The sequence below is a fragment of the Acanthochromis polyacanthus genome, chromosome 11, assembly GCF_021347895.1.
Source record: "Acanthochromis polyacanthus isolate Apoly-LR-REF ecotype Palm Island chromosome 11, KAUST_Apoly_ChrSc, whole genome shotgun sequence".
In the NCBI taxonomy this organism is placed as follows: Eukaryota; Metazoa; Chordata; class Actinopteri; family Pomacentridae; genus Acanthochromis; species Acanthochromis polyacanthus.
In genome coordinates, this window is record NC_067123.1 from 28,992,264 (window position 1) to 29,003,773 (window position 11,510).

General features: G+C 38.2%; 1 protein-coding gene across 1 annotated transcript; it reads right to left on the reverse strand.

Annotated features, from left to right (window-relative positions):
* Positions 1 to 10,318: 10,318 nt before the first annotated feature.
* On the reverse strand, positions 10,319 to 10,873 carry LOC110969252 (galactose-specific lectin nattectin-like). Its single transcript, XM_022219303.2, has one exon. It carries the CDS (start codon positions 10,871 to 10,873, stop codon positions 10,385 to 10,387), a length of 489 nt encoding a protein of 162 aa, XP_022074995.1. The 3' UTR covers positions 10,319 to 10,384.
* Positions 10,874 to 11,510: the final 637 nt, after the last annotated feature.

Here is an 11,510-nt window from a genome sequence, read left to right on the forward strand (position 1 = left end):
CATGTGATATTTCAGTTTTTCTTTTTTAATAAATTTGCAAAAATTTCTACATTTCTGTTTTTTTTTCTGTCAAGATGGGGTGCTGAGGGTACATTAATGAGAAATCAAATGAACTTTTTTGATTTTGGCAAATGACTGCAATGACACAGAGAGTGAAAAATGTCAAGGGGTCTGAATACTTTCCGTACCCACTGTACCTGCAGAGAGGAGACAATAAGGAAGAAATATGAAGTTGTTTCCCCATTACAGTAATTGCATTTTGTCCAATGTGAAATTATTTTGCAATACCAATATTTCTCATAAAACCTGTTCTCTGCTATTCAAAGAGGTCCTGCCCCCCCCCCCCCCCAGTAATTCATACCAACTTTTCTTATGAAAAGGTTGATATGGCTTTTTTCAGCACCTTTTGTGTTGCAATTGCATTTTAGCATATACCGTTATATAAACCCACACGCATGGTAAACATATGTGAATATATGGTTTAAAAACATAGTTATATTTTCCCACAACGCTGAAAGTGACAAGGCATGTATGTATGACACTGAATGTGTATGAGGAGTTTTCTTCAGAGCTTCAGTTGAAATCAAACAGACTTTTCTTTTATGTTCTTTCTAAAACCTTAAAGGACTTGATTTCAATAGTAAGAAATCTTAAGTGTGTTTTCTCTTGTATTGTTGTTTTTGTGTTTTTATTTTATTAATGAAAGGACCAGTGTGTCAGACTGTATGGTATCTAGTGGTGAAGTTCCAGACTGCACGTGTCAGGACCAGAGCACCGGAAGGAAAACAAGGAAATTTTGGAGAAGCAATAAATCTGAAATATTCATTAACAGTTGATAAACTCTGGCACCGTTATATTGGAGCTTCATTGTTTGTTTTTCTGTGGAATTACACTTTTATTGTACCATATAAGAGCTAATCTGCAGAACTGAAGTATCAAACTAGATAGGCCTGCCAAGAAAAGGCAATAAGGAAGAATTAGGAAGTTTTTTTCTCATTGCTTAAAGAGTCTTTTAATATATATTCATTACAACTCTGTGTATGCTATTCTGAAAATATGACATGAACTATAAACTTTTGTCCAAATTGAATGTAATGGGAAATCAGAGACCCAAGTGCAGACAGTAAGGACTTTTTGAAAAATTTCACAAAGGATAAGCACAGAATGAATATATGGGGTACGAAGACTGGGGAAGGATGAATGGGGAAGGGAATAAGGAGAAGGGACTGTCTGTCAGAGGACGACAACTACAACTACGGGGACAAATACTAACCATGTGGTGGAATCAGACACTGCAACACTACAGAGACCTAAGGGAGATATGCTGCACAAAACAGTTATGTGGAAATTACTTCTGATTAAATCCTGAGGATAAACATACATCTATCAGGAGGGGTAACTGATTAAGACCAAAAAACACAATGCATGGTATTCTGGCAGGGATGAACAAACAATTTATATTAGCAGATTGTCAGGAACTGAATGTGGCGCAATGTAACACAAGAACTGAGTGCACAGGAACAGCCACAGGCTACCAGGAACAGAATGCACAACATGGTGTGATGCTACACAAAACTACGTACAATACACGAAGCAGAATGGAGCACTATGCAGAAGAAAAAGCAGATTAAGCGACAACATGACACATGAGGAATGCATGTGTTTCTTTTGAAGTCTTTCTTTTCTTGCTTCCTGATTGTCTCCTCTCTGCAGACCTTTCTACTTTGATACATCAGCTCTGCACATAAGCTCTGATATGGTACAATAAAAGTGTAATTACACAGAAAAACAATCAATAAAGCTCCAATAAAACGTGCCAGAGATTAACAACTGTTAATGACGATTTACTGTTTCTCCTATTTCTTCCACGTGTGTTGGCATCTTAACTTGACCATGAGGTGAAGCTACAGCGTATCGGCTGTCACATGTTCTGATCAAATTGGACTGGATCCAGACTGTTTAAGTAATGGGGAAACAACTTCTTAATTCCTCCTGATTGTCTTCTCTTGGCAGACCTTTCTACTTTGATACCTCAGTTCTGCAGATAAGCTCTTATATGGTACAATAAAAGTGTGATTCCATAGAAAAACAAACTACAAAGTTCCACATCAATGTGCCAGGGTTTATCAACTGTTAATGAATATTTTTAGATTTATTACTTCTCCTAAATGTCCTTGTTTTCCTTCCATTTTTCTGGTCCTGACACGTGCAGTCTGGAACTTCACCACTAGATACCACTAAATCTGACACACTGGTCCTTTGAATAATGAAATAAAAACACATAAAAAACAATATGAGGGAATCAACTCTTTAAGGGTTTTTGAAAGAACGTTTAAAAGAAGTGTATTTGATTTCTACTGAAGATAGGAACAAGGATCCCTCCAGTTCTTTGCCAGGATGTTGGTATCTCCTTTTTCCCCACAAAACTCTCATCAGCTTCCAGAGGAATTGTAGGACATCTGATGTGTTTTTGTCGAGCCTCTATGGTACCACGTTGGGGCCTGGTGCTGATGCAGCCTTTGTTCCACTCACAGTTTTCTCGACCTCAATCCACCTGGGTGGGCAGATGTCAAGTTGGTGCACGAGTGGAGGCATGTCGGGTGGAAGCATCCCATCTTCATAGTATGGGTCGTCTGTGCAGGCCTTTTTCAGGTATTCTTCCGGGGTGGCCTTCGACACCGAGAGACTTCCACTCTTCTCCTTTGTGAACAGGCTCTTCACAAATTTGAAGGGGTCCTATTAGAAGCATGACCTTGTTTGCTCCTTCCTCCTTCACTTCTTCAGGAGGATTTTTCATTCTCCTCAATGTTACAAGTCTCCCCTGGATCTCTCCCTGCCTTCCTTCTCCTCCTCTGTGGCCTTCCTCCATTGTTTCTTCAGCTGCCTCCTTGACTAAGCGATCTATTTCTGTCTGCCGTCTGGAATTGGTGGGAACTAAAACAGTAGGTCACTTACCTTCGACCATTCCAAACCTTTTCGCTCCATGGGCATATAACAGATCCCCCACTCTCTTCAACTTCTTCAAGGTGGTGCCTTTGATCCCTTCTCGGATTTTGCAGATATGAGTGTTGACCTCTTTCCACAGTGTCTTGCCACAGGATTTAGGCCACTTGACGAATGGCCTTCGACCCTGGATCTTCTTTTCCACTGCAGGTCATGAAGGTTTGGGTTCAGGTTGTACTCCCGTGCCTGTGTCCTGCTCCTCAGGAACAGGGATGTTGATGTCCTGCAGACTGTGGTGTGTGTCCTGCTGCTGAACTTCTTTCGACTGACTCAACCTACTTCTAAGAAAGCAACTTTCGATGCGAGTCCCCCGTTGACCCTTCTTTAGACACAGTGTGTTGGTGAAGTGTAAAAATAAGCATTTAACAAGTGATGTGTTAGCAGTGTTTGATCAAAGAGAATATTTTCCCAACTTTTTGATAAAATGAAAATATTATTTTATCCTCATTTGATTCTCCAAACATGAACTGCTGACATCATAAAAATCAAAATATCTTGATGTTTATAGCAATAAGACATTTATTCTGTGTATTTTTTCTCTTGTGATTTCATAAAGTGGCGTTTCATTTTTAACAGCTTTTTGCTATTTTGATTTAGAATGTTTTTATTGAATGTTCATTGTACATATATTCCACACATACATACAGGTTTTGTGATTTTTCAAGCTTTGATTTCAAGTAATTGAACAATGAACAAATTGCTGAACAATTGCAAAACAAATTAAGAAAAGGAGAGAGAGAGAGAAAAGGAATTAAAAGAAAGAAAGAAAGAAAAAAGGGAGAGAGAAAAGAGTGGAATGCGTTTAGGATGGTTTAGGTATAATGGGAGGGAGTGGGGGCTGGTCAATAAGTAGGTTCTGTGTTTGAGATGGAGATCCATTTGTACCTGCACGTACATAATCATATGTATGCACATCTACATATGCACATATTTACATACATACACATACATACCTTTATTTTCATACATATGTGCATATGCAACAGGGGTTATTACACTTTGTCTGTAGAGATCAATATGGGTTACAGAGATGTACAAAGAAGCATATTTTACACGTATTCTTTCAGCTCCATATCTGTAGAAATAAGTGACAAGACAAACAGCACAGAGCAGTTATCTCCAATCTTGAGGTATCAGAAGTCTCCAGTGCCCCCTCCCTCCACCTCACATCTTTCCAAGTCTGCTTCCCATGTATACTTTCACTCTTGAGTTCTATTTTAGTTGTGCACACTAAAGTATCTATTGTTCTGATCTTTGGGTGGCAAGATATCATATCAGGGGCATCCAGGTCTTATTGAACTGTGGTATTCTATCTTTTAAAGTATGTCTTATTCTTTCCAAGTGGAGTGTTCTAGTTAGGTCAGTTAGCCACATCTTGGAAGTAGGGGCCTTAGTACTCTTGCAGTGTAGAAGTATCAACTTCTTGGCTGTTATAAGACTGTAAGAAAGAAAGCCTTGTTGTGTGTTGCTTAAATTTCTGGATGCTTCTGATGTACTGAGTATGATAAAGGAGGACAATTAAATAAGAACATTTAAGCCCTCAGAGAGAACGCGGTGGATGTCAAACCAAAAATGTTGTATTTTTGGACACAATACAAAACTATGGAGAAGATTTGCCACTGAGACATGCATTTATCGCAAATAGGTGATATTTATGGATATATGGCATGTAGTTTCTCCTTAGAGTAATGAAGCCTGTGCAGAATATTGAACTGGAAAAGATAATGCCCTGCATTGTTTGAACAAGTAGATACATTTTCAAGGCTCTCTTTCCACAGATCATCTGGAAGTATCATACTGAGTTCCTCTTCCCGTTTCAATTTGAAAGAGCTTTTTGCTATTTAAGTGACAACATGACATATGGGTAATGCACGTACGACTTTTGGATTCTCTCTTTACTTTCTTGCTAATTGCCTCCTCTCTGCAGACCGTTCAACTTTGATACTTCAGTTCTGCAGATAAGCTCTGATATGGTGCAATAAAAGTGTGATTCCACAGAACAACAATCAACAAAACGTGCCAGAGATTAATAACTGTTAATGAATATTTAAGATTTATTACTTCTAGATTTCCATGCATCTTGGTAGAATCCTGGTTGATTTTTAACCAACACACGTGGAATGGAAGGGTAACCACCCTCTCTGAAGGATATAAAAGAAAGCAGCTGTCACACATTTCTGCAGGATTCTTGGAAACATCCAACTGTGCAGATCGTCTCCAACAAGACACTGACGTCTCCTCGTACTTCGAGACTATAAAGTCCATCATGATGAAGATGAAAGACTCCACCATGATCTTGCTCCTCTTCTTGTTTGGTCTGGCTCTGGGTGCTGTGATTCCTCCAGATGACCAGAGAGTGAAGCTACAGCGACGTGGCTGTCCCACGTCCTGGTACAGCTTCAACGGCCGCTGCTACAAGTACATCTCTTCACCTAAGACCTGGTTTGGTGCACAGGTCCACTGTGCGTCACAGGGAGCCAACCTGGTGTCGATCCACACTTCTCATGAACAAAATTTTGTCACTGCCCTGATCAGCAGTTTTGATTATTCAGCAAGACCCACCTGGATTGGATTCAGTGACACCTCTCAAGAAGGCAGATGGACATGGTCTGATGGAGCTAGTGTCAACTACGTGTTCTGGACCGCAGGACAACCAAACGGTGGAACGCGGGAAAACTGTGGAGTCATTAACTGGGGCTCATCTTTCAGCTGGAGTGATCTTTCATGTTCATATTCATACCCTTCTGTTTGTAGATTGAGCTAAGTTTTTCCTTAACAACTGAGAATGTTCTTGTTTCAGCTCAGTGATTTTTCATGTGTTTGTCTGTGCTAATGAATGAAATCTGCAAGATAAAGTGCAAATGTTTTTATGAATGTTCATTTTTACGAGTGCTGGACACCAAACAAATCATTTCAGTGCTGTGTTAAAGGAAATATTTTCAAAGTGGAATTTTCTCATTTATAGCGTATCAAGAAGAGTTTTCATTGCACCCTTATTGAATATTTGTAATACATTTCACATGAAACAATATCTGATCTTTGAAGAACAGCATCCAAAGCAGTAACAGATGTTATGATTGCATTGTTTTAGCAGTTCTGCTCAATGTATTTGTAAAGATCCAGAGCAGCTTTCATTGAAACTGCCAGCTGAAGAAGGCACCTCGGACTGGACAGAAACATCAGGTGCTGCTGGAAAAAAATGGTGACTTCTGAAATTCAGTTTGGAATTGAATTGAACTGAACTGATGAGGAAATGTTGAAATAAACATTCAATATGTCATGTAATTGTAGTGGCTGACCAAAGAGAATGTTTTTCCAAGCTTTGTGTATAATAAATATAATATTTTGACCACATTTGATGCTCAAAAAATGTGCTGTTGATAAAAATAACATTTTAGAACAACTATGTTACTCTTAACAAACATTAAGCATTAGTCTCAATGTTTTTTTCTGGTGTGTTTTGAAATATCTGTTTCAGCTGCTCAGCCTCTTTTCTCTGGTATTGACCTTTTGCATTTCAGTGACCAGCAAAGGTTCTCATATACAAGAGAGGACAGAGTGAAGGCTTGATACAGTTGCAATATGACTGATGATTAAATATATGCCTGGCTGTTTTTTTTTTAAAATTTGCTGTATATGTAAAGAAAACAAGTTAGTCACAAAACGATGCATTGCTGCTTGTGTCCCCTCAGCCTTCAGACAGCTGAAATCTTTTCCAAAGCTGTTTTTCCCTTGTCAAAATTGTACTGTAAATGAATAAACTGTAGATTTTGTGTGACATCTCCAGAGGAGCTGATGGTATTTTTGTTTCCTCACATTCAGATATTGTGCAGTGATGTAATGTGTAGATTATGCACACATCTCTGCTTATTGCAATAAAAGTGCAGAATAATTGTTATATTTGTAATTTATTTTAACGTATCCTTCATTTCTGTGTTTAACAAATGAAAAACATCTCATGGCATGTTCAGAGGCTTAACAATGTGAAAGTATTTGTTGTGTTTTTGGTCACTTGAGGGCAGCAGACGAGCAGTTCAGTGTGATGATGATTTTTACTTGAGCTGTGAAGGAGAGAAAACCAAGACAGTGTTTCCCCTGGGTTGAAATGGCTGCGAGGTGGTGGGTTGTACCGGAGGCGCGAAGCAACTAGGGGGGTCTGGGGGCATGCCCCCCCCGTAAAAATTTTGAAAATCAAGATGCAAAATGGGGCATTCTGGCACAATTTGGAGCACATTTTGTTGTATTTGTAGCCATTTCCAAAAACTAAATTAAATAAAATTTTCATGTTTCTTTTCTAAAAATTAGTGATAGGGAGAAAATATGACAAATATAAACCCACTTGTCCTTGCGATCAAAACATGTCAACTAGTCCAGTCTATTATATTCTGGTCAGATTTCCACAAGCCATTCCAAAATGCCACATCAGTTCTTATTACAAATTTGAAAAAGATGACAAAGGACTTGAATCTGGAATCAAGTGGTGACTTTTACTTTTTTTCTAAAAACAACTATATGTTAGGTACCAAATTCCCACTTCATTTTTATTTATAATAAAAAGGTTATGTCATGACCTTCATTTTACTTAAAAATGTGAAAGAAAACTTCAACTCTGGGTTAACAACTGGTTTTCTGAAGGAGTTAGTTCTGTTTTCAAAACTTACCTTTTTGAACACAGAACTAGAATTTGAACACAGAATTTGTTTTCCCATTGAATGATACAATTTCGGGCACTCTATAAATCATTTTATCAAAAGAAACTAGGAACTTTATATTCCGTTGAAATCATTTGTCTCGTTCGTGACAACGGGTTTTGTCGTGCCTAAATGTTTTAACGGGAGCCATTTTTGCAGTCACTGTCAATTCGTATCGCCGAGGACAACAAAACAGTAAGCAAACTCAGTAAAGGAAGCGAGATCGATGCCTACACTGCGTTGCTCACTTTATTTTGATGACATGCGATAGTTTTGATACTTAATTTGACATATGTCTGTGATGCACTCCTGCTTTTAGCCCCGAAAAACGAAACGATGGAGCGCTGCCACTTCTTGTCCGCCATGCTCGTTGTTCGCCAATCGGAACGACCGACATTTGAAACACGAACTCGCGGGATGTCATACGAGAACTGAGTGTTACCGACCAACAGGGATGTGTCTGCTGTCTTCACCCACGGCGAGAAAAGGCTGCCATTCTGACTTGTTGATTTCAGAGGTGAATATACCGGACTTATGTGTCAGTGCTTTCTAATATTTAGCATTACTTTTTTTTTTTTTTTTTGTGCGGACCAGTGAGGCGGCAATGTCGGCAAAATTGTAATGAGGCGGTGGCCTATACCAGCGAGGCGGCCCGCCTCGTCGGTCATATAGGAGGGGAAACACTGCAAGAGGAGACTGCATTCAGTGTTTCAACAGCCATAGCAGCTGAAGGAAACGTTAAGGAAAAATTGACTTAAGTTGTTTTTTAATCCCATTTCAATGATATAAAGATAAATTAGACATTTAATGTTCACCCTTCATGTTTCCGAACCCCATTTTCAAATTTGTGATGCCTTTATTTTACTGTATTATGAGGACTCTTTGGCCTCTTTACAACAATCCATCCATCTATTTTTTATTCACTGCTTTACCCTCTGCAGGGTCCATGGGGGTTGGAGTCTATCTCAGCTGACTGAGGGTGAAGGCAGGAGACATCCTGGACAGGTCACTGGTCCTGTTGGACAGTCTACAATGTAAGAATGATTGTTTTGTTTTTTGTTTATTTAAAAAAAAACAGTTTTCACTGTAGCTGTTTAACAAAACATTTTGCTGTTATTTTACAGATGTTCCCTGTTTTGTTAAATAATTGTTTTACAATGTTACAAATGTGAAGTTACACTTTTTTTAAAAACTATTTTACAGATGTTTGCGGTTGTTTCCCCCAGATTTTACAGTTTTGAAAGTTACAGTATTCCACCTTTTCAAACATATTTCTTGCTGCCCGATTTTCAAGTTTGTATTTTTTTGTGTGTATTGTCTTTTTTCCCTTCATCCAGTCTGGTCCGCATTTGACAAATACCTTTCTCTTGCATTTTCAAAAATAAAATATACTTCAGTGTAACTCCATGTATTTAACTGCATCTCCTGTCCTGCCTCTTGCTTCTCCAGTTATTTATATCTTCACTTCAGATTCTTACCCCATGTCTTAGCTCCATGTATTTAGTGTGTGTCCCTTGTCTCCCATTAAGTTTTATGTTTTTGACTTTCAGAGTTCAGTTCTGTTACTTTAGTCTTTAGTCTGGTTTGCTTGGTTGCTCATTCTCAAGAGGACTGTGTTTACCAGTCTCACCAATCTTTTCATACAACCTGTTCTCTGTTTTGTGTCTCCCAGTTTTTCACATCAACCTTCATGATGAATTATTATTTCTTTCAGCAGTTTGATTATGTTTTATAATTACATTTTAGCATGCGTCATTATGTAAATCCACATGCATGGTAAACACATGTGAACACATGGTTTAAAAACTTAATTATATTTTCCCACAATGCTGAAAGCAACAAGATCTTAGCATGACACTGAATATGTCTGAGTAGAGACAAAAACTTATTGTGTCTGAACAGTTGTTAAACTTTGGTATGTTGTTCAAGAAAGCCCTTTAGTGTTTGTTGTAATAATAATATTTTTTTTGTTTTTCTTTTATGCACGATATTAATGCTCAACAAGATAATTGCAGGATGAAGTCATTTATTTTTGCTAAATAAATGAGTTTGTCTTGCAGCAGCTTAGATTTCTGTTGAGTCCAAGGTACGTTCTTTAGATGGCATTCCTAATTAAAGCTTCTCTGTTTCCTAATACATTTCTGTTTTAGAATGATCTTGTTTTGCAACACACAGAGCAGAACAGAGAAGTTTTGCTCTGTGCTGCCTGTTCAATATTCTTCACTGTATCTTTAATGCATTCTTCTCAAATCTCTTCATAATCATTCAGTATGAGTTTAATTGATGCTTTGCAAGCTGTTCTAAAGAGAATAAAATGTTTTGATGTGATGGTGGTATAAATGTTTCAGTTGATTCACTGAATGCCATCTCTGATATGAAATCAATTTTACTAACAGAAGACATTGACTTTTCATCTGCTAATCACATTTATTATCATAGGACAACTCATTTTGTAGTTTTACAAAGTAAAAACTGAAAAAACACATTGTTTGAACATTGTTTTTTCTTCTAAATCTATGCATTTCTATTTGGTTCAATAAAGAAAAAAATTGATTTCCAGACAAGTCAAATCCTATTTCCTTTAACACAACATCAAATTTCTTTTTTGTATAAGTGTCCAGTTATCATGAAAACGAATGTTCATAAAATGACTTTCTGATTTTTGTTTCTTCATTTTGCAGGTTTCTCAGTTAAGGAAATACTGTACGAGATTTACAAACAAAAGGCCATGTCCCTGGACAAGGATCGTCATTCCATTTAAATCCTGAGCCAAGGTTGGTGACTGCACAGTCTTCGTCTCCTTTATGATTATCTGGTTGGCCTTTGTCCCAAAAGACAAATGCAACTTTAGACCCATCAGACCACATCCATGCTCCCTCCCTGTGGACGTCACTGAGTCCGATCCAGGTCAATGTCCGAGCAGGATCAAAGTTCTTGATCAGAGAATTGACAAAATTCTGTTCGTCAGCACTGTGGATAGAGACCAGGTTGGCTCCCTCTGACACACAGTGAAGCTCTGCATCAACCCAGGTCATACGTGAAGAGATGTATTTGTAGCAGCGACCGTTGAAGCCGAACCAGAATGGGGGACAGCCGCCTCGCTGTAGCTTCACTCTCTGGTCATCAGGAGGAATCACAGCACCCAGAGCCAGACCAAACAAGAAGAGGAGAAAGATCATGTTCGAGCTTTTAGTCTCTTAGTGTGATGAGACGTCAGTGTGTAGCTGGAGATGATCTGCACAGTTGGATGTTTCCAAGAATCCCGCAGAGACACGTGGCAGCTGCTTTCTTTTATATCCTTCAGAGAGGGTGTTCATCCTCCTGTTCCACGTGTGTCAGCTATAAATCAACCAGGATTCCACAAAGGAGACAAGGAAATTCAGGAGAAGTAATAAATCTTAAATATTCATTAACAATGGGTAATCTCTGGCATGCTTTATTGACTGTTTTTCTGTGGATTTCCACTTTTATTGCGCCATATCAGAGCTTATCTGCAGAACTGAAGTATCAAAGTAGAAAGGTCTGCAGAGAGGAGGCAATAAGGAGGACAGAAAATAAAAATTAAAAAAGTAACATATGCATTATCCATGTGTCATTTTGTTGCTTAAATAGCAAAAGGCTAACTTTGGAAAACACTTGGTTGTGTATTGTCTGTAATATTTAAAATGTATCACTTTGAATGTATTGAAAAGAAAAGAAGAGGGCAGCTTGAATATTTACATTGATCCTTTGACATCTTAATCCCCTTCTGAATATCATCACATCAAATGAATTTACAAATGAAATATCACTTTAATGAAATCACAAGAGAAAAAA